The sequence below is a fragment of the Engraulis encrasicolus genome, chromosome 22, assembly GCF_034702125.1.
Source record: "Engraulis encrasicolus isolate BLACKSEA-1 chromosome 22, IST_EnEncr_1.0, whole genome shotgun sequence".
NCBI classification, from domain to species: domain Eukaryota; kingdom Metazoa; phylum Chordata; class Actinopteri; order Clupeiformes; family Engraulidae; genus Engraulis; species Engraulis encrasicolus.
The window spans coordinates 16,825,131-16,847,604 of NC_085878.1; the positions used below are offsets into that span (position 1 = coordinate 16,825,131).

Here is a 22,474-nt window from a genome sequence, read left to right on the forward strand (position 1 = left end):
CCCCCCCCCAATAAATTCATAACACTGCATTTGACTGAAAGTTTATCCATGAATGTCATAATATGTCATGGATGTTGTATGTTAATTTTTACCAAGACTGCTTCTGCTTGCATCTTTGATTACATTCCTGGTAATAAACCTTTTTCAATGCACCAATTTGTTTAGTATCTTTATTACAACAAAAATAGACAAACAAATACAAAGAGTTAGACTCTTGCATGCTGTGATCAATAATATATTTAAAGTGTCATATGAAACAATACAAAAAAGGGTGCCGTTTATGCACTTAGATAATAGAATGAGGGGGAAAAAAAAATCTGTATTAAGAAATAGCCCATCTTCAGCATCGTCAATCAAGTCCATCAACATGTTGCCTTGAATTCCCTAAGACATCAAGCTCTGAGCAGCCTTGTCAGGTCCTTTGTCTCTTTTGTCTGTGATGACAAAATGATTTCTTCCTTTCTGCGTGATAGATGACAGCAGAGGGGAGATTGTGGAATCTGCCATACCTGTGAAGAAGAAGATAAACAACAACAAAAACTTACACAAAGTGTAATATTATGGTGTTACGGTAACACCATATTACACCTTACAATGGCACATTATGGTATTAAACAAAGTTGGCAGAGCACCACTCATCGTGACTAAGAAGAAGAAGAAGAAGAAGAAGAAGAAGAAGAAGAAGAAGAAGAAGAAGAAGAATTTAAGTTTGGGTGAAAGAAGCTCAAATACCTTACTGGAGCCCAGTACTCGCTTACTACTGTTCAGTTATTAGTAAGATGTGACAGAATCTCAGAGCCAGTATTCTGACAGGTTTTCCTACATCGTCATATTTTCCTACGTAATATTGTTTACAGTAAAATACAAAACAGTAACACCAAACAGGGTGTTAGATTTACGAGATGAAAGATATGAAAATAAAATCGCATGGTCATGGATACAAGTACTACCAAAAACCTGGATTTTTATTAAATGTTAGGAAAACCGCTAGCATAACGAGTCAGTTAGCTAAGTTGCCAGGGTCACACTTCAATTTCTAGGACACATATACACAAATAACAATAATAAACACACACTTGTAGTGTAAATTGTAAATTTAAGTACTGTATTTATCTGTTCTCCGCTAATATTGTACAGTCTTAGGATCAGCTGGTGTTGACGTTTCATGGTCTGCGCATGCCCAATAGGGGTTTGTAGGATTATCTGGCATGTAGGAGTTTTTTACAGAACACCAGCACAATAACATTGGCCCTCTTGTGGGGCAAGTAAGGTACTACAGTCTAGACACGTCTTGTTTATTTTGTACAAACTTTTTGATTTTGCAATAATGCATTTACACATCTAGACTGTGCAGAATGGACGTTTGAGGAAAATATAGGAAAAAGCATGTGAAAGTACTGACTGATCTTCATCCTCAGAAATAATGATTTTATCCTCAGAACTAAATTCTTCCTGACCCAGGATCAGGAACAAAATCCAACAGGTAATTTGAATTTTGAATTTGTAATTTGAGTTTTTGCGTGTTCATATTCAGAATTCCCACTCCTTGACAGATGTGACGTTTCCTGGCTTTTCCATGACCTTCCCTGACCCAACACCTGTATTTCCATGAGTGCCTTTCAAAAGAAATGTCTAATGTGATGATTGGGCACATTCCGACCAATATCAAAATCCTCCCTTATTCTTAAAAGGCATGAATAAGTCAATCATATCCCTTTCACACAGCGCCTCTATTATAAGACTGTCTACCAAAATGGTTTAGACCATGTCTGTTAATTAAAGCTCTCTGCAAGGTCATAGCAATGTTGATATCATGTGGTTGAGCTTTTTCAGCAATCAGTCAATTAGATTGATGCAATCCTCTCTGCATATAAGGGATTACACGTTAATTTGTTCCCATTTGAAGCCCATGTTTTTTTTTTTGCACAAGAGAAAGACAAAAGGAGCCACACACAAGAGCTGTATGCAATTTGGGAAAATGGAATTGAAAATGCTGAAAATAAGCATAAAAGCCAAAGACAAAATGGAATACTAACGCTTCAGGACTCAGGGCTTCAGGTGTGCGTTTCTCAAAAACATAGTTGTTCGCCAGTTAGCAACTTGGCTAGTTGCCAATGGGAAACTGTATTGCAAACAGCAAAGTACCTAATGTAGTTAGCAACTATAGATTCAAGAAATGCACCCCTGTTTATCATTCTTATTTACAGCTTTTTCAAAACCGTTTTCCTGAATTGCATCCAGTTCTTGTGTGAAACTCCTTTTCTCTCTGCATTACTTTTTGGAAATTAGGCAATGAGCAAATCTCTCCAAAAAGACTGAAGCATGGATGCCGCCTTCACCTGTACCTTTTTAATGCAATACATTTACAGAAGGCTTCAAGGTCTTGATCAAAACAGAAAACTCCTCCTCCTCACTGTTTGTAACAGGCGTTTTTACAGATATATTTAGGGGCTTTTTTGCTTTTACTGATAGGAAAGTAGTGATTATGACAGGAAGGGACTGTGGGAACAGATGGGGAAGGATCGGCAAATGACCCAGGCCGGAATTGAACCCGGGTCGCAAGTGTAGTAACCCAGTGCCCTACCATTAGGCCACGGCAGGGCCGATGTTTGTAACAGGCTTAATTGAAATACCCTGATAATCCAGAAATTCCATGAGCCATGGGAACCCTGGCATGATGGCATGAATGACACTAATGGCATGAAAAAGTCTTGCAAAAACTTAAGACAAGGACAGTAATAAGACTGACATCGATCCATGTAGCAAAAGCAATGTACTGGGGATGGTGTTACCTGAAGTCGCAGAGTACCGTAAGGATTCCAGCAGACTTTTGCTTTCAAATGTGACGACCGTTTTCAACTGTCTGTCCTCTGCACAACCACCTCCACCCCTGAACCTGGTCTCCAACTGAAAATAAAGAGGAGAGTATTTTGAATCATTCACTATCTTGTAAAAAAAGTCATGACAGCATGAACATGTTTGTGAGACAGTTGCATAAATTTAGACTCAATGGGAAAACATGGTTGTAAATGAAGTACCATGTATGTGGCAGTTTCTAATTTAGGAACGTCTCCTTCGCCAAATGTTTCACAGGCGACCTGATGTCTTTTCTCAGCTTGCTCCATGTGCTCCTTTACGATATTTGGATCTGAAGAGATGAAATACAAGACAGCATGCTACAGCAACTCCCAAACTGGTGAATGGCGGAAAAAAGTACACACCAGTATGACCAAAATCTTTATTTTTTCCTTTTCTGAAACATTTTCCCACAAAATGTTAGATGAAGAGCAACACTATTTGAAAATTATATTATATTACATTATATTATTTATTATATTCAACATGCATATTACCCGAAACTAGGAGACACAGCCCAATACGTACGTGTTGGTAAATGGTTTCTTTCCTTCAAAGGTCTTGAATGATTTGTTGGAAACGTCTATAAACACAAAACATAGATGGATAGATTTTCACATTTCCGTGATTATTGCGACCAAACACAAAAAACACATCATACATTTATCATGAACAATTAAATCTGCTGATTCACAACATCCCCACATGTGGCTTTATTACCTTATTGTAGTGGCCCATCAATAAGTCTCTGATTGCATGGAAGCTTCGGCCACTGAGATTTGCGTCCTTTATGGCGGCGTGTCTGGTGGCAAAGACCAGGGCCTAAGGTCCAAAAACAAAATGTGCCTTTAGTTCAAAGTGAAAGTCAACAATGTTGTCAATACAGAAAGTATGATAAGGATGCAGGACTGAAATTTGTCTTAATCAGGCCTGAACTGTCGCAGCAAAGACCAGATTAATTTCACATGAAAAGATGCAAGAGTTAAAAGTAGAAAAAGAAAACTTAAAACATCAGGTTTGCTACTGGCCCTAGTAATGTGTGGTTTCCCAAAAGTGATGCAGTCATCCTAATTCTTGACTAATATAAAACAGAACCCATACTGCTTGTGATGCTGCATATATTTTTTGACCAAGGTACCCATAAAAAGAAAACAAAAGAGTTGCGTGTATCTCATTGAAATCAGTGTTGTGATCTGTTGTGGCTGTGTCTGGTGAGGACAAGGGATTTTCAGGTGTCCACTGATCTCAGAAAGGTTTCAATATATCAGAGCGTTGGATCTCTATCTAAGCTTGATGCTACAAGCCTGGGCCCACCTATACTTCCAAGGACACTACAGTCACGTCTTACCCTAAATCCAGGGACCTAAGTTCGAGTTAAACCTGAAGTCAAAAATAGCCAGGTTATTGTGCTATGGTTTTCTTGATTTATTGCTGGTGCTACTGTTGCCATGTATGTGGCAAAGTATGTTCTGTCTTGCACGACACATTGGTGTATAATGTAATAAACAACCTACCTGGAACAACAGGGGCTTGTTCTTTGAACTTAAATTGCAGATGAAAACATATGGTGTTTGAAGATAATGCACCACATATGTAGGCTTTAAATGGTTGGGCTTGCTGAAGGTGTCTCCCCAAGCAATGCGCATCCAAACAGACTCATCATCATGCTTCTTGATTTTGATGGAAACCTAGAAAAGCAGAGCAATAGAATGAGTCAATGTCAGAAAGTGTGTTACTGCATCAATATAACGAATGGTTCCACCACTGAGAACGGTGCACTTACATTTCTGATCAGCTCTGACAAGTGGGCTTTGAACTGCTCCTTAAAACAGATCAGCTCCACAGATGAAGCATCGTCTGAAAATGTTGGCATAAAAGGGAAGTTGTCAGGTCAATTATATTATAACAACTACTACTACTACTTAAGCACATAGATACCAACAGCGGTGTGTGCAAGCTAAGGTACACTAGGAAGAGGTAAGTGTTTTTCCTGAAAAATGAAATGACTATTACCAACATTTCAAGTGTTGCTGTGCAACTCAGAAACATGTATTAGCCTACCTTCAGCGCCTGTAAGATGGCAAGCCCTCCAAGTGGTCAGCTTGGGAGTTTCCATACAATCTAGTTCGAGAAATAAAAAAATGGTTCCATTTCAATTCAGTCACTCTATGCCCACTTTAATGTTAAGTGGCTCATAGTGGGCAAATGTTGTTACAGGGCACAAGCTCTGTGTTAACCGGTGACATATTAGGAGGAATGCATTTTGAAAAGCAAATAGAAAACCAAACATTTACTTACAGATCATCTCCAGTTCACTCACATGCCGCATTGTCAAACCATTCTCCTATAACAGACAAGAGGAGAATGTATTAATTTAACAAACAGAACAATCGCAGACCAAAAGCTTTATGGATACAGTACATTAAACAAACCATCAACATGCAACTTGGTCTGTCGAAATGAGCTGCCAGTAGCTGGTTACAATTTTTCTTCATTGGTTTCTCAAATCAATATGGACAAATCCTCAACTAATTTGCTAATTTTCTTTGCAAAACGTTTTTGTTTTTGTTTAGGGTCATTGTCAAGTTGGAAAAGAACACAATGACCCACAATGGAAGGCAATGAATCATGATGACATTCACTCGCTATTCGTAGAGCAATAGGTCTTCATGACTCCCATTAGCCCCACATAACAGCTATCCTACCATGTTTCACTTTAGGCACCACCATACAGTTTTGATTCCATCAGTTCTGTAAAGAATGATTTGGGTCACGACTTCAGACTATAGAGTCCCGTTAGCCTTCATTTTTCTCAGAATTAGGCTTGGCAAACTCTTGGCAGGCTCTGTTGTGACTGGGCTGTAGGATAAGTTTCTTTGGTGACCGACCCACACATGCCATTCCTCACAATTTGTGTAGCATATTGTGTCATGGGAAATAATCACCCACCCAGTTTAGATTTCTTCCTTAGATAAGTGGAGTGAACTTGTATGGCCACTTTCTACCACCATTCTCATAAAAAATGCTCCTGTGGCGGTGTTGAAGTCTGTGGCTCACCTGGACATCTCTGTGAGATGGTTGCGATACATCTGTCCGAAAGTTTTGGATTATACACATAGTTTTGACTGAAAAGTACAGCTTTGATGGTCTTCTAATCAACCTCCCTGGTGTAAAACTTACTTTCTTTCTTAAGTCTTTTGTCCTTTCTCTTCCATGTGGTGTCACTGTTTAATTAACAGTGTTTACAGCCATTGAGAAGGATCTATGTGCCATTGTATGGTGTTGGCCATTAGGGAAATGGGTTTTGTTTTGAAGCACGTATGAGCTGTTTTGGGAGATATATCTGTCCTGTCCTCTGCCAGTGTTAAGAGGACACTGGCCACCATCAACCCACGCAAAGCAGCTGGCCCAGACAACATACCAGGCCGAGTGTTGAAGGATTGTGCAGAAGAGCTGAAGGATGTCTTCACAGACATCTTTAACATCTCTCTGGAGCAAGCAGTCATCCCATCACTTTTCAAAGCTGCTACCATCATACCTGTGCCGAAGAAATCATCACCATCATGCTTCAATGACTACCGTCCTGTAGCACTGACGCCCATAATCATGAAGTGCTTCGAACGGCTAGTCCTGTCAAAGCCACCCTACCCCCCACCCTAGACCCCTACCAGTTCGCATACCGAGCCAAGCGATCCACGGAGGATGCAATTTGCTCTGCCCTCCATCCAGCCCTCACCCACTTGGACAATAAAGACTCATATGTGAGAATGCTGTTCATTGACTTCAGTTCAGCATTCAATACCATAATACCACAACAACTCATCAGAAAACTGGACAAACTAGGTTTCAGCACCTCCCTCTGCAACTGGCTGCTGGACTTCCTGATGCAAAGACCACAAGCAGTACGGGTAGGGAACAACACCTCGAGCACCCTGACCCTGAGCACGGGGTCTCCGCAAGGTTGTGTTCTCAGCCCCCTGCTGTTCACGCTGCTGACACACGACTGCACAACGACCCACAGCACTAACCATCTAGTGAAGTTTGCGGATGATACAACACTGGTGGGCCTCATCACCACGGGCGATGAGACTCACTACAGAGAAGAAGTAGACCTGCTGGCCAGATGGTGCAAAGACAACAACCTCCTGCTGAATGTCAACAAGACCAAGGAGATTGTTGTCAACTTCCAAAGGGTCCAAAAACAACTGCCACCACTGACCATCGACGGCGATGCTGTGGAGAGAGTGAGCAGCACACCAAGTTCCTTGGAGTGCACATCAGCGACGACCTCTCTTGGACCACCAACACTACATCACTGGCGAAGAAGGCCCATCAGCGTCTCTACTTCCTGCGCAAACTAAAGAAGGCAAGTGCTACACCCTCCATCATGACAACATTCTACAGAGGAACCATAGAGAGCGTCGTGTCCAACTGCATCACAGTGTGGGGAGGAAGCTGCACGGAGAAAAACAGGAAGACACTCCAGCGTGTTGTGAAACACAGCGAAGAAGATCATTGGAGTACCACTCCCCTCCCTGCAGGACATTTACACCACACGCCTCACCCGGAAAGCACTGATGATCATCAAAGACACAAGCCACCCTGCACACAAACTGTTCAGCCTCCTGCCCTCTGGAAAGAGGTACAGGGCGCCTCCGTTCCCGTACCACCCGGCTGGCGAGCAGCACAATGCACCAAGCGATCAAGATGCTGAACACTCAACCCACTCTCCCTCCACTGTCCAGCCTCTAGCCAGCAAGGCCACTGACAACCCCCCCCCCCCCCCCCGCCCCCCCCTCCACTGTCAGCCTCTAGCCAGCAAGGCCACTGACAACCCCCCCCCATCCCCCACCACCATATCTGCGACATTCCACCTGCACTACTATACTTGTGACTGAACTTTCAACCTGCACTAACTCAAAACATGCACACACACACACACACACACACACACACACACACACACACACACACACACACACACTCACACTCCACACACACACACACACAAGCACACTGCACTTTCTGCACTAAACCCAAACATACACACACTGACACACACACACACACACACACACACACACACACACAGACAGACACACGACACACACACAAGACAGCACCGCACCTTCTACCTGCACTAAACACATACACACACACACACACACACACACACACACACACACACACACACACACACACACTGCTGCTGGTGTAATTGACAGACCTTTTTATATTTATTTTCTTCAAAATGCTACTATTACCATGTCAGAACGCTATAAAGGAACTTTTTTTTAGGAAAAGCACAAAAACACAACAAATACCTCTTAATGTATGTCCTCTACAAGTCTTCTGTTGTCCAGTCTTGCACTTTAAATGTCTGTATTAGCACTGTCTATGTCCATACTGTCTTAAGTCCATGTATAAGTACTGTCTATGTCTATACTGTCTATGTCCTTACCTTAATTAGTCTATGTCTGTATGGGAAAGCAAGAAATGTAATTTCAAATTCTTTGTATGACCAGTGCATGTAAAGAAATTGACAATAAAACCTACTTGACTTGACTTGACTATATGACATTTGGCTAGTTATCTGAAATGTGCAGAATTAAGAGTGTTTGGCCAATGATCCGATACATATAGGAATGCCATCTCAATTCCAAGAATAGAGCCAAACCATTGAGAGTAAATAGAATGGAGGCCAAAATTCTATTTCATTGTTGAAGCCAAGTTGGAGCCAAGGTTGGACCCAAAAAGACCAAAAAATGGCCAAATCCCATTCATTCCTATGAGAGACATAAAACCCTGTATCTCCCTTAAATGCCACTTCAGGGGGATAATTTTTCGCTCAACTAGTAGGTCCCCTTGCTCTCCAACTTACCAGGGTGGTGATTTTTTGTGGTGATGTTTTGTTTTAGAGAGATATTAAAAGTTAAATTGACCAATGAGCATCAGAACATGGTTTGATTGACCGTTAGAAGTCTTGTTGTTGTCCAATCAGCACCTGCGTTTGGCGTTGCTAAGGTGGAATGTAAGTTGGAATGTTCCCAAATCTGGCTTCAAAGCGTTGAAGGGCAAATAGCGTTGATTTGGCGTCCATTCTATTTACTGTCAATGAGCCAAACCAATTAAGAAATTCGGTACGGTAGCATAGCCTAACCTCTCAAACTAAGCCAGGAGCAATGTAGCTTAACTCGACGGTATGACCATATTATCATGACCAGAATCATGCCCATATGCATTACACAGACCTAATACGCTAGAGATCACAGACCCAGAGATTCTAAAATTACGAGCCTCTCTCACAGACCTAACAACTAAAGTTAAGTAAGTAAAGTAAGGTTAGGTAGCCTATGTGACGCCGACGCACTCAGGATATGCTAACCGTTTCGGTTATGCTATAGTTTGTTTACCTCCGCTGGAACTTCCAAGCTGTAGGCTAGGTAGAAACAGGCGATGGCGAATAACACATCTACACATATTCGGAATGTTTATGTAATATACCTCCTGCCAAAAAAATCAAAATGTTACCTGGCAAAGAGAAACAATGTTTTCATGTAAGCTCCATTTCGGCTGACTGTAGTCCAAAGACTGTTGCTGATTTCTTGATAGGTGTGTCCACTTTTTCAACGTTTCCTCTAACTTTCCGGTTGGTATTTTCCGCAATATTCGTACCAAAAGTTTCCTTACTGTGGGGTCCATTCTAAAAGTCCAACAACAAAACGCAACACTGTACTTTATGACGTTACAAATAATGCATTATAATATCGTTTGCTCAAAACCAGAGCAAACCGCCAAACAAACTCAAAAACAGCCAATCAAACTCAACACAGTTCGTCACTTCCTTCTTAAAACATAGGTTACATCGCCCTCTGGTGGAGTGGAATCACCACAATCACCCCATTCCTAGGTCTGTGTTTGGGTTTCTCCCAGGTTAAATGTTTGAGCGATAAAACGAAACTGGACGTTTACTTGACATCTCTCAATTATTGAAGTTGGCTTTCCAACATGATATGCCTACTGTATGAACAGGCAAATTAGATACAAACACAGCCCCTCCTTCTGAAATCTGTGATCCACTGGCCACATGTTCACTGTAAACAGTAACTGATTGGCCAGTCAGGAGTGTCCCTTACCAAATAGTTACTTTACTTCCGGGTTTATCTTTTTCTTTATGCAAGGGGTGGAAAGGCTCCTTTTAAAACGTGGCTATGCTAAAGTAGAAAACAGAAACTGCTGTAGCCCTCTAGCGTAACATAGATTGATTTCAGACCAACGAACAGTGCATATCTGAACTAACACCAGTGGCAAGTTATATGCCTACTTCAGGCATTGGAATATCGTGTCAAAAATAGCTGTGAAGGTTTGTTCAATGTCATGTCCTGCAGCAGCAAGCCACAGTTGGTGGCAGTAAGGTGATAGCCTGTGCTATTTTCCTAATATTTGGTGAAAGAACCGCATTGCTTTTAGAGAACCGGTCCATTTCCCTACAGTTAACTTGCTGCCGCTTGTCTCGAATCAGAACCGAGCTGCACTGCGTACACGGTGTTCTTGCAGAGTTCACATAACATTACTGCATGGTAGCCTAATCGTGTGATTGAACCTCACTCCACTGTGCGTGACAAAAGTCCTTCCTTTCTCTCTTGCAGGTAAGTGCTGCAGTGCCAAAAGTGTCAACATGGGAAATGACGATGGAATGGGATGGGGTGGCTCTAGTATCCTTATGGATCTGGTTAGCTGTCTTAAATTGTGCTTTTCAGTTATCTTTATGTCACACTGTAAGGTGTAACCGAATTATACGTTATCTAATTATGTTTACAGTGTGGGTATTAATGTAAACAAGCACGTTTTGTTCTTGTTTTGTTCTCTTTCACTTAAACCCACAGTGACCTTAACTCAGGATGCACCCAGATCTGTCTCCTCATTTGCACACTGATGAGTGCAATGAGTTAATCACTCAGCTCAAGCAGTGTCACCAAGAGGTAATAACTGATACAGAGGTTTTGTTTTCATGCATCTACTGTGCCATAATGGTTTTCTTCTCAGCACTTACTCATCTTAACGAGGAAGCCTCTATCAAAGTTTATTTTTTTTATTTTTTTTAATGTACCTTACAGTCATCCCAACTTTATTTAGTACTGAGTATTTCTACCAATGCATTTATTTGGAGTGGCAACACATCTACAGTGAGTCCAATATGTATTTGATCCCTTGCTGATTTTGCCCGTTTGCCCACTAATAAAGACATGATCAGTCTATAAATTTATGATAATATGTATTCAAACATGGAGAGACAGAATATCAAAAAGAAATTCCAGAAAATAACTTCAAATAATATATTTTAATTTATTTGTATTTAATTTAGGCTAATAAGTATTTGACCCCTCTAGCTAAAGAAGATAAAGTGCTTTGTGGCAAAGCCCTAGTTGTCTAGCACTGAGGTCAGATGCTTCTTTTAGTTGATGACAATGTTTGTGCATATAGTAGAAAATATTTTTGCCCATTTTTCTTTGCAGATTATCTCCAAAACATTAATAGTTTGTGGCTGTAGCTTGGCAAATGGGAGGTTCAGTTCTCTCCATAGAATTACTATAGGGTTAATATTTGGAGACTGTCTAGGCCACTTCACGACTTTAATATGCTTCTTATTGAGCCACTCCTTCGTTGCTTTGACTGTATGTTGTGTATTATTGTCATGTTGGGAGATCAAAAAATGGCCCACCCTTCAGTGTAGTGGTGGAGGGAAGGACGTTTGCACTCAGGATTGCACATTACATGCCTCCCTCCATCCATTCGTTGACGATGTGAAGTTGTCCTGTGCCTTGGCCAGACAAACACCCTCAAACCATAATGATACCACTTTCATGCATGATGGTGAGGAGGGTGTTCTTGGGATCATAAACAGCAGTACTCTTTCTCAAAACACATTGAATTGTGTTAATGCCAAACAGCTTGATTTTGGTTTCATCTGACTACAGCACCTCCTTATCATATCCTAAACCAGCCTGATGTCCGTTGGCAAACCTCAGGTGGGACTGCACAGGTTCCTTCTGAAGTAGAGGTACCATGTGTGCACTACAGGATTTTAAACCTCTGTGACATTAAGTTCTACCAGTAGTTTTCTCAGTGATTTTGGTCCCAGTAGCTTTGATATAATTGCCTATTTCATCCCATACAGGTCTAGGGTGCTTTCTTTCTGTTCTCATGATTATCAAATCCCTACAAAAGGTCAAATCTTGTATAGAACCCCTGACAGGCTGATGGATAGTCATTTCGTATTCCTCACATTTTGGAAGAAATGCATCAACAGCTGGGTCATTAATACCCAGTCTCTTTCTTGTGGCTTTGCAGCCCATTTAATCTTTGTTCAGGTCTAAAATCTTGTCCCTGATATCATTTGACCGCTCTTTGATCTTTCCCATGCTGAGGTTGGAGTGTGACTGATTCACTCATACTATGGACTGATTCTGCTGATTAAATGTGTCTTTTATGCATGTTAGTATGTACAGGTGTCTTTCATTCAGATGACAAGTTGATCGGAAGTGCCCATCTGGTCTGTGGGCCCGGAACTGTAATCAGTTGGCAGGGGATCAAATACTTATTTTGCTCGATGAAATGGAAATAAATTAATATATATTCTCTTAAGTTAATTTCTGGATTTTCTTTTTGATATTCTGTCTCTCCATATTATAATACATATTATCATAACATTTATTGACTGATCATGTCTTTGTTAGTAGGCAAACCAACAAAATCAGCAAGGGATCAAATACTTATTGGACTCACTGTATATCGCTTACTTTTTTTCTTTCTCACAGCACAATGTCCTTCGCTTCTTTGGAACTTGCAATGACCTGGATCGTGCAATGCGGAATTGCCTTAAAAAAGAGGTGAACTATTATGGATGTGTTTGTATAAACTTTCTTGTGTATTGCACACCAGGGACCTCATGTACCAAGCTTGCTTACACATAAAAATGTTATGTGCTTAACTTGCAAACATTCAGACATACTAACTTGACTTGATGTGAAAAGTGCATTTGCACAGAATTTCACTTTAAAAGGGATGTACAACGATGATGTATGTGAAATCCAGTACAGTATATAGTCTTAGTACAAGTCTTAGTACATGACACCCCAGGACATATAAAAACTGAAGCCACCACTTTATACATGAGGGTGGAGGATACTGAAATATATGAATGTGCTTCAATGTATGTCGCAAAGTTCTCAGAACGTCGTACTTGTAGCTTGCTCGTTAGCTCTCTTGTACTGGATAAATCTGCTATAATGTTATGCCGTGTAGTGGGTTATGGTTTCATTTATAATTGTCAGTTGCTTTCTCTGTGTTTAGTACCAGGCCAGGAGAGACCGGAGCAAAGCGCACGCTGCAGAGATGGCGGAGAAGATCAAGGTTGGCCCAAAGGACAAGGACTGGTGAGGAGGAGCAACGGGGCCAGTCAACGTGCTCAGTCCATCTGTGTGGTACTATTCACGACAGCAAGGAGTGTGACCATCAGAGCCTTATGAAGAGACTTCCATTCACAGAGCTCATGGAACCTTGGTTGCTGGACTGACATTGTTTTTGGCTCGAGAGCAAGGCTCTGTGGAGTTCTCTATTAGACAGGAGCTCTTGGGAGGCAAAAGGACATTTTGAATGTGTCGGTCGAGAGTTCCCTTGTCAATGCCTATACTTGACAAAAGTATGACACATCGAAAGCTGTTCAAATCTATTCACATTGGAAGCTGTTCAAACTGAAATCAATAGGGGAGTATTGCTCAGTGTCAGATGCAATCTGATGACTTTTGGCCCTTCAGTGCTAATAAAATAAATACATTTTTGATATTTTTGGTGGTTCAGTTTTGAAAAGCTTACACACAGGAGATAGAACAATGTCAAACAAACAAACAAACAAACAAAAACACACACAAGACTCTGGCCTGGCGGCCAGTTGTTCCCTCAAAAGGGATTGAATGCACATGAGGGCACAAGTTCCATGGATGAGTATAGGAAAGCACCACTCACACTTTCTTCTCCTGGTGAAGGACCCAAACCTGTGACAAGTCTGATGAAGACCCTAGTGGCCTCTTTGAACTCCCTCAGCTCATAGAGTGCGTTGCAATATGCTACCTTGCCTCCTCCACTTGCTTCTCTCCTCGTACCAGGAAGTAATATGTCATGATGACATCACTGACAACAGCATTATATTTCAATATCTTGCAAAAGCTCAATTGTAGAGTCTTTTTCTCATTTGCAATTGGGATGGTGAATGAAAAACAGTCCCTCAAAAGTTGTTGTGGCTAGGCTGACAGCTGGGAAACTTTATCGTTTTCTCCACGGAGGAGGGGCCAGGAGGCGGGACGAGGAGACAAGCGCAAGTGGAGGAGGCAAGGTCGCATATTGCAACGCACACACAGACCCATAGCTGCAAAGCCTGACAAAGACCTGATCAAAACATTAGTGACAAGCTACCCAACGACTCAGGATACGCATTTACAGAATAATTGTCAATACTTGGGCACTTGATACCAGGTCCCTCTCCAGTCCCTTTGACTTTTGCTGTGGTGTAATACAAATAGTAATGAATCCCAAATGATTTAACTTATCAAGATGTAAATACCAGGAAATAAAAGACGATATTCAGAACTTTCGTCTTCGGTGGACAACAAAAACAAGATAATTTGGCTTGCTCTTTCGAAACATTTGACTGCAGGTTAAAACCTTGCATGATATGCCTGGGCCTTGCACATTAATTGGTTTGCAGAACCAATTAATGATCTGTCAACAACACTTCATTCTCTGCATATTTTTTTCAACATACACAAGTATTTGGTGGGTAGAAATGAGCAAGAACGTCTATGGTCAACATTGGCACTTGGGAGAACAACAAAACATGATTGTGCTAGAGTATACATGTTTTACATGAAGTATTTCATATTTAGCTTTGCATAATGTACACAAGTGCAAACGACAGGGGGTTGAACTCTCACCAAGTGAGCATTCATTGTATAAATTACATATTTGCATGTTGTAGCTAATGTAAACAACATATTCACCTATTAGAGAGCTCAGTGCAATTTGACCTTTTCAGGCTGGCGCAGTGAATTTGTGATATTGTGTTCCAACAGAACATTCTCATTTATTCAATTTGTTCCAAAAGCAGTGATAACCTAATTGAGTGATCATGCCCTGGATTTTGATGGACTCTGCACGCAGGGCGAATCTAGGGTCAGCTGTGGCCCCAAGCAAAAATTCAAAGGAATGAACATTTGAACCCAAATCTCCACAATTGTAGGAAAGTGTGAGCAGTAATTCACCATCTAGGGGCCCCAAGCGGCTGCCTGCCAGCCTGGTGACAAGATGCGCCTCTGTCTGCATGGAATCCAACCATTTTAACAAGCAAGAAGATACTGTATCTTTGCAGTGTTGCATGAGAATTGAAACAGTAAGTACTACTGAGCACCTAACTCAGTTAGAACTAGACTGTATTCTTGCAGAAAATGCAAAAAGGGCCAGAGGTTAGCAAGTAAGGGAGGTCAAGAATCTCACTCTGACTGGTGAATTTCATTTGGATACTATATTCTGTATAGTATTTGAATAACAGCAGATAAAAAATAAATCACTAATGACTCAGCAAATGCTGCATTAACTGTCAGCAGCACTGATAGATAAAAAAAAAACAATAAACCAGACATAGCTATGAGTTCATTTTGATTTTAATTCATTGCAACCGTCTCTCTGCAAAAGAATGTGAAGACAGTGTTCTACAGATCCTATAGGAAACGACTTCTAAGGCACCCAGAAAGTTTGAACTGAACTACATTGTGGTGTAAGAAATGGACCCCCCCATCATACCAGGGGAATATTTTCCTACGTATTTTGCAGGGCATTTACCAAATGCAAAAAAAAGAAAAGAAAAAACACAAGAAAAGCTGGCATGCGATAAGTTATTCAAATGCAAATACACAAAATTATTTATATTTTTAAATAATACAGAGCAAATATTTTCAACACAAGATTAATATATTAGATAGATAACAATTCAAAAACAAATATTAGCTCATTTTAGATTTTTTTTTGCCAAATCGAGTATGTGTGTTAGATTTGTCATATCAGTTTAACATTTTTATATAGGCTGTTTGACAATCCTATCACCAATCATTTTCTTTTTGACCTTTACACTGATGTAATAATTTCATGTAACCTTTGGACTTGATATGATAGTATGATGGTACGAATCGAAGCATGGTATTTTTCAGTTTCATTAATGACACACATTATCAATGGGATAAATCTAGATATACATGTAATCTCGGAATCAAATAACTTCCCATAAATCATTTCGTCATATTGCTGCAGAATGTCCAAAATGATGTATTTTTATATCATTTCAAAACTGTACACTGCATATTTTCTATGAGTCGGATTAATGGTCACTAACTTGTAGATGAGTAGTTATAAATATACATACATATATTTACTGTATATAAGACAACATAAACTTCCCATTCAGTGACGTGTACACGTGTTCACTCATCATCACGCTCTAAAAATTACATGATTGCACAATGTCATCTCCAGCATCACAATCGAGTTTGTATATGAGATGGTTAATATGGTCAAAAGACAGATGGGTTGTCTTTGCTTGTTACATGAAAACACAAGACTGTTGATTTACATTTCACACACAGTAGTAACACAAGCCAATAATTAATCATCTGTGGGGTTTCACATTCATTTTAAAACATCTTCCAGGGAGTTTTCAAAGCAAAAGAAAAAGGGAAAACGCTTAAGGGGAGTCATATATTATGGCACACTGTTGCCTCACAAGGATCACTGGATAAACTCTTTAAATAAATAAAAAAATAAACTGTGCAACATTTTCTACAATTGCTCACTATGGCTATACAAAAACACCAGAAATATAAAGATTTGGACAGTGACAAGTATCTACAATATATTACATGCATAATTACACATAACAGCCTACTATACTGCAAATGTGTACAGCTGCATACCATTAACAGTATCAATAGAGTAAAAAGGATGGCCAAGACCTGTGTGTGTGTGTGTGTGTGTGTGTGTGTGTGTGTGTGTGTGTGTGTGTGTGTGTGTGTGTGTGTGTGTGTGTGTGTGTGTGTGTGTGTGTGTGTGTGTGTGTGTGTGTGTGTGTGTGTGCGTGCGTCCGCGTCCTGAACACATTACATGCAGACAGGGCCGACTTCTGCAGAACGACCCTAACTGGTGACAACGTGGTGGTGACACAATCCGATCACTTTGGGATAAAATAAGAAAACTTCTCTCCATACAAAAATACGTACACGTTTCTTGAATCAATGTGAGTGTATGGATACATGATGAAATTTTACATATGGATACATACGCAAGTTGCACCATACAATAATCCTCTGCCGCCCTGATAATTACATTGCTACTTAATTCAATCATAAAAAGTCAATCATAGTTAGTCAACTCAAGTGTAATCACACACACTCTGAAAAACGAGAGCCAATATACATACATTTCCTTCTCAGGAAGCATTTGCTTGCAATAAATAAAGTATTCTCCACGCCTACGCTTTCAACTGAGATCAAACGTCACTTCTGACAACAATCCTGTGTGGTGTTTATTGTCGCTTTGGATATTCTAGTGCCTAAAACGAGTACACTCCATTCTGCCAAGACATCATCTCAAAATCACTTCTTGAACAGCTGTGACACTATAAGAGCCCAAGAAGGGCAGTAATGAGTGGTGATGTAGTGATGATGATCCAATTATGGTATATGGAGATGACACTGGCAGGGAATGCATTATTGTGATGAGTCTAATACATCTGTGTGGTTTAAAGTGGTTCAGTGTAAAATCTAGTTTAGTTAACCGTAAAGTAGTAGCAGCCTACATCATTTGGCCAAGCTGAACAAATGCTGACCAGCTCACCTTCCATTAGGCTTATGCCTACCTCTGGGTTAATAAAACAGCTTGTGACTTAACCACCACTACAGTGGTTTTAACCAAACGCTTTAGCTTCTGAATGGTTTTCTGAGAGGACACAAGGCATGCGAGGCATGTGAGTTGTTTTAGGCGATTATGAATTCAGTTACTAATGGGGTCTTCGATGAGCCTTTAGTGCAAAGGGCATACCAGTGTCAGTTTTGCTTCTCAAGCACAAACTGTATGAACCTCACTTCATACAACACAAATAAAATAATATTAACGTCAATATTCACGTTCCCATGACATTGTTTGGCTTTGCGCCTAAGAAAGATTCATTTGTACTATCAATCATGTTCTGTGAGACAAAGTATTGAAAGTTATCAGCAACGGGACTGTTGTTTGACAAGATAACATCCTGAACATACAATTGGACACAACTTTATCTCTGTTGTGGTATCAGTGATTATATGCACATATTTGATGTTTTGTGATGACTGTACATGGGCTATTATAAAACTATTCATAGGTTTTGAAAAAATGATTTTTGTTTTTGTCACAGCTTTGATCCGTAAAAGTGTAAAGGTGGAATGCATTCCTGTTCCTACATAACTCTGATTTGTGTGACTGACCTTTGGTATGTATACTTAGCATGACGTGAACATATCATGAAATCAAAAAGACATGAATGACTCATTGCCGCAAACTGTTACATGGATCATTGGAAATCCACAGGATTTCAAAATTCTATGCTGCTTTTTAAATAATCAAGGTAGAGCATGGTAAAAAAAAGGCTATGAGAACAACTTTAAACTGCGTTGCTTTTTAAGCATCACAAATAAATATGACAAAGAATCATGTATGAAGAAATATTGTACTCATGGGTGACCCACAAAGCTGAAACAGGAACCTCCAACCTCTGGACCACTGAAGTTCCCTCACCTCATTGCTCTACTACTCGGTCTATCCCTGGACGTCTTCATTCCCTGCTATTGGAAGGCTCTCTCATGGCCCCCCCTCTCCTCTCCTCTCCTCTCCTCTCCTCTCCTCTCCTCTCACACAAGGTCAGCTACATGATTGTACAGCCCTCTAAAGTGAAACTCTAGTACAAGTGCAGAAGCTTTACTTAGGACACGACAACAATCAGGAGAACACTCTGAAAAAAAGAGCTAAAACATGTTGCAACTCATTGGGCATATCTGAAACAGTGAAAGGCCCTCTTCCCTCCACTCTGTCACTCTCTATCCTCCCTCTCGTTCTATCTCATTCGCCCTGCCTCATTCTGGCCTGAACTGTAACTCGATGCAAAAGACTTTGGTCGGATTGGATGCCTGGGCAGTGGAAGTTGTAGGTCAACAGGTCGATAGGTCAATCACACAAACCCATGTGTGTGCACACACGCACAGGCACACACACAGGCACACGCACACACACATACATACACACACTGCCTGGTGATGGACCATAAAAGCTGCAAACGACTCCGTCCAGCCCTTCACAGTTCCTCCTTCTCCTCCTCCTCATCCTCCTGCTGCTGTTGCTTCCAAAGCCGCGTGTCATCAAGTGGATGGTGTCGTATTGTGTCGTGTAGTGTAGTGCATTGTGTTGTGGTGTTGACGTGGTAGCTCAGGCCTCGTAGCCCTTGTTCTGCAGGTAGTTGAAGAGAGCCTCCAGGCCCTTGGTAGAGCACCACAGCTGCTTCAGCATCTGACACTCCTTCTCATTGACATCATCCAGGACAGACAGGAGGATGCTCCTCACCAGACATTTGGACTCCTCCAGAACCTGCACACCAACCCCATAGGAAAAAGAAATACATGTAAACTTACAAAGTGATTCAATGAATATACAAGACTCAAGGCGACGCAATTCAACTTCAGTACCATGAGAGCCAAATGGGGGAAAAAATCTCAAGGTTATCAGGGACCACATTAGAGAGGACCACACAAACAATCCATTGAGCTACGTTCAATTTTAAGTCAGTCGCTGAGCCTCAACACATATTCACGGGCCACATCTGGCCCACAGGTCACTAGTCGAACAGGCCTGACTTTAAGTATACAGTATATGAGGGAAACAAGAAATGGGCCATTTTAGTTGTATGTAATGTACCATATAGTACATGTATTTTCTATGGTGGGCCTACACAATACATACAGTATGTTGCAATACAAGCATTTTAAGTGGAATGTCTTTATATGCGTGTCTTACTCTTATATGAGGAACATAATAAATGGGGCTCTTTTATTGTACAGTAGAATGTGCCACATAGGACTTGACAAAAACTATGTATGAATCATTTTGTACGAAGTTCAACATATTTTTGTTATATAGGACACCAGCGCACGGATGTGTCACACCAGGTTAATGCACTATGACAAAGCCTGCTCTGCACTGGATTGCATAATGAAACGGGCCATGCACTGACATTTAATTCCTGAAGGTAAAATAACACTTTTTAACATTGTGCTGTAGCTCTGAGCAAGAGAATGAGGATTTCAAAATACCAAGGATATTTTAGCGGAAAACATAATAATAGAGGTCACTTGACTTGTGAGTATGGCAACCTGTTTTTTTCGTTTTGGTATGCAGCACAATCACCCAACAGTAATGGTGGCCATATTATTCTCTACACCCTTTCCAAATGCAATCGCAGTGCCACATGCCTTTTCTATTTTTGTCATTTTCAACTGCCCTGCTACTTTACGTTCTATACATCACTGAAAAGACTGGTATGATTTACTGTCTCCAACACAGAGAGAGAGAGAGCACATGCATCACTCTCCTCCCACTCACATTTTGGACCAAAGTCCCCCAGGCTTGTTCCCAGATGTCTGTACCAAAAATGGGTTCACTAACTCCTACACGCACTACACGTAAAATAGTGTGTGTGTGTGTGTGTGTGTGTGTGTGTGTGTGTGTGTGTGTGTGTGTGTGTGTGTGTGTGTGTGTGTGTGTGTGTGTGTGTGTGTGTGTGTGTGTGTGTGTTTTCATTCTAGTTATGTATTAACATGCAGTAGATACACATGCAAATCCTTGAGGTAGACTTACTTTGAGTATGTGTACATGAGTGAAAAAACTAGTCACCGCCTTTGCAATTGCTATCCTTGTACATAAACTGCACACAGCATGCGTGTGTATGTATGCACACATATATTTGTAAAGGGACAGGGTTAACTTTTGAGATTAACAAGACATAAACCTATATCCAGAAGCTTGAAGCAGCTGTATAAGCTTTAAGACAGGGGTGGCAAATCCCTTCTACTCATGGGTTTTTGGCCCAGACAATCCTTTCCTCAGTTCGAGCTAATCAAGTCTCGGAGGTGCATTTCATTATCAGAATCTCCACTGGATTAGGCAAACGCCAAATCCCTCTGAAGAGAGGAGATGAGAGGAGAGGAGGATGAACCACATGTGGCTCGGAAGAAATATTATGATGTTCGTCATAGGGGGCTGAACGCCACACTGGAGTTCACTATTTTTCATTTTGATATTCAAGAAGTTTACGTAATAGATGACAGAAGAAAATAGTATCATTATTCTGGTGATAGAAACACACTCTAGTGTTTTAACAGTAATACACTGCTTTGCTAAATATAAAACACATCTGACTTCAGAAACTAATTGTACATTCAAAATCAATAGAGAGGCTATTTCTGCAGCAGGACATTTTAAAACATCCACCACACTAAGCACATTTCTAGTCAGAGTCCAGTCCATAATAGAGAGATGCATATTTAATGCGTGCCCTACCACTGCGCTACAGGCGGCCATCTCTTTAACACGCAGCATCACTTCCTGGTTGAAGGTGGTGGGCCAGAAGACCTGGGAGACCAGGCCGCGACTGCAGGCCTCCTGAGCTGTCAGCTTCCTCCCACAGAACAACATCTCATTTGCCTGGGAGAGAGAGAGAGAGAGAGAGAGAGAGAGAGAGAGAGAGAGAGAGAGAGAGAGAGAGAGAGAGAGAGAGAGAGAGAGAGAGAGAGAGAGAAGGGGAGAGAGGGGGGGGGAGGGATTTGAATTTGAAATCGAATTTGAGAGAGAGAGAGAGAGAGAGAGAGAGAGAGAGAGAGAGAGAGACAGAGAGAGAGAGAGAGACAGAGAGAGAGAGGGAATGTGTGTGCGTGGTGGAAAGGCAGAGAGAGACAAAGAGGAGAACAAAGACATAAATGTACATTCATTTTTTTTCACAAACCCAGAAACACACAATATAATCATTTACAGTTTAAAGAGATGCATTTCACTGCTTTGTTAGTTCACAATGGCACTTTACAAAGTCAGTAAGAATTAAGAAACTGAGGAAATTGTCGATGAATGTTTAATGATAATGATACAGCAAAGGTGCTGCTTAAACACCAGCTGTAACCATGATACCAAGTCTGAGTCACAAAGGAAATCATGAAAAAAAAACCAGCTGAAATGTTTCCTTTTTTAGCCACTGGATCAAATTATGACTATTACTACTGCCAACACCATGTCTTATCTTATCGACATACTCACTAGATCAGTATATTAACACATTCGGATAACTTTATGTGATGTTCCAACCACACCCAGTTCATTAAGTAATCTAAACTATTTATCTTAGACAGTTTTAAACCTGTCTACAGTGTACAGTTGTTCGCTAGATGGTCCAGTACTGTATATGGTGAGTTACATTGGTTTTGTTCCCTACATAACGCACCAT

At 40.8% G+C, this 22,474-nt stretch overlaps 3 protein-coding genes across 4 annotated transcripts in view; 1 reads left to right on the top strand and 2 right to left on the bottom strand.

Moving 5' to 3' along the window:
• Positions 1 to 152: 152 nt before the first annotated feature.
• cenpn (centromere protein N) lies at positions 153 to 9,684 on the bottom strand. Its single transcript, XM_063188030.1, has 10 exons — positions 9,388 to 9,684; positions 5,155 to 5,200; positions 4,918 to 4,977; positions 4,640 to 4,713; positions 4,371 to 4,544; positions 3,577 to 3,678; positions 3,385 to 3,439; positions 3,039 to 3,148; positions 2,793 to 2,907; positions 153 to 509 (listed from the first exon to the last, which is right to left on the bottom strand). The coding sequence occupies exons 1-10, from the start codon at positions 9,556 to 9,558 to the stop codon at positions 385 to 387; spliced, it is 1,032 nt and encodes a 343-aa protein (XP_063044100.1). The 5' UTR covers positions 9,559 to 9,684; the 3' UTR covers positions 153 to 384.
• Positions 9,685 to 10,008: 324 nt separating this feature from the next.
• cmc2 (C-x(9)-C motif containing 2) lies at positions 10,009 to 13,701 on the top strand. 2 transcript variants are annotated; one of them, XM_063187768.1, is made up of 4 exons: positions 10,009 to 10,505; positions 10,743 to 10,838; positions 12,675 to 12,746; positions 13,210 to 13,701. In XM_063187768.1, the coding sequence occupies exons 2-4, from the start codon at positions 10,758 to 10,760 to the stop codon at positions 13,294 to 13,296; spliced, it is 240 nt and encodes a 79-aa protein (XP_063043838.1). In that variant the 5' UTR covers positions 10,009 to 10,505; positions 10,743 to 10,757; the 3' UTR covers positions 13,297 to 13,701. The 2 variants fall into 2 exon arrangements, with proteins under 2 accessions (XP_063043838.1, XP_063043839.1); XM_063187769.1 differs by lacking the exon at positions 10,009 to 10,505 and adding an exon at positions 10,565 to 10,588.
• Positions 13,702 to 17,042: 3,341 nt separating this feature from the next.
• The window catches only part of LOC134438402 (chromodomain Y-like protein 2), a 56,019-nt gene continuing 50,587 nt past the window's right edge, over positions 17,043 to 22,474 (bottom strand). Inside the window, exons 6-7 of the mRNA XM_063187970.1 lie at positions 21,541 to 21,684; positions 17,043 to 19,572 (exon numbers count right to left, since the gene is read on the bottom strand). Coding sequence (XP_063044040.1) covers positions 19,414 to 19,572; positions 21,541 to 21,684 — 303 coding nt within the window. The 3' untranslated portion in view covers positions 17,043 to 19,413. The remainder of the gene's footprint in view (positions 19,573 to 21,540; positions 21,685 to 22,474) is intronic.

Excerpts from the sequence above, each read along its gene's own strand:
- cenpn (XM_063188030.1), bottom strand. The coding sequence starts at position 9,558 with ATGGACCCCACAGTAAGGAAACTTTTGGTACGAATATTGCGGAAAATA. Across the intron at positions 5,201-9,387 it reads ACATTGTTTCTCTTTGCCAG|GAGAATGGTTTGACAATGCG; the intron begins GTAACATTTTGA and ends TGTCTGTTATAG. Across the intron at positions 4,545-4,639 it reads TGTCAGAGCTGATCAGAAAT|GTTTCCATCAAAATCAAGAA; the intron begins GTAAGTGCACCG and ends CTGCTTTTCTAG.
- cmc2 (XM_063187768.1), top strand. The coding sequence starts at position 10,758 with ATGCACCCAGATCTGTCTCCTCATTTGCACACTGATGAGTGCAATGAG. Across the intron at positions 10,839-12,674 it reads TCAAGCAGTGTCACCAAGAG|CACAATGTCCTTCGCTTCTT; the intron begins GTAATAACTGAT and ends TCTTTCTCACAG. Across the intron at positions 12,747-13,209 it reads GGAATTGCCTTAAAAAAGAG|TACCAGGCCAGGAGAGACCG; the intron begins GTGAACTATTAT and ends CTCTGTGTTTAG.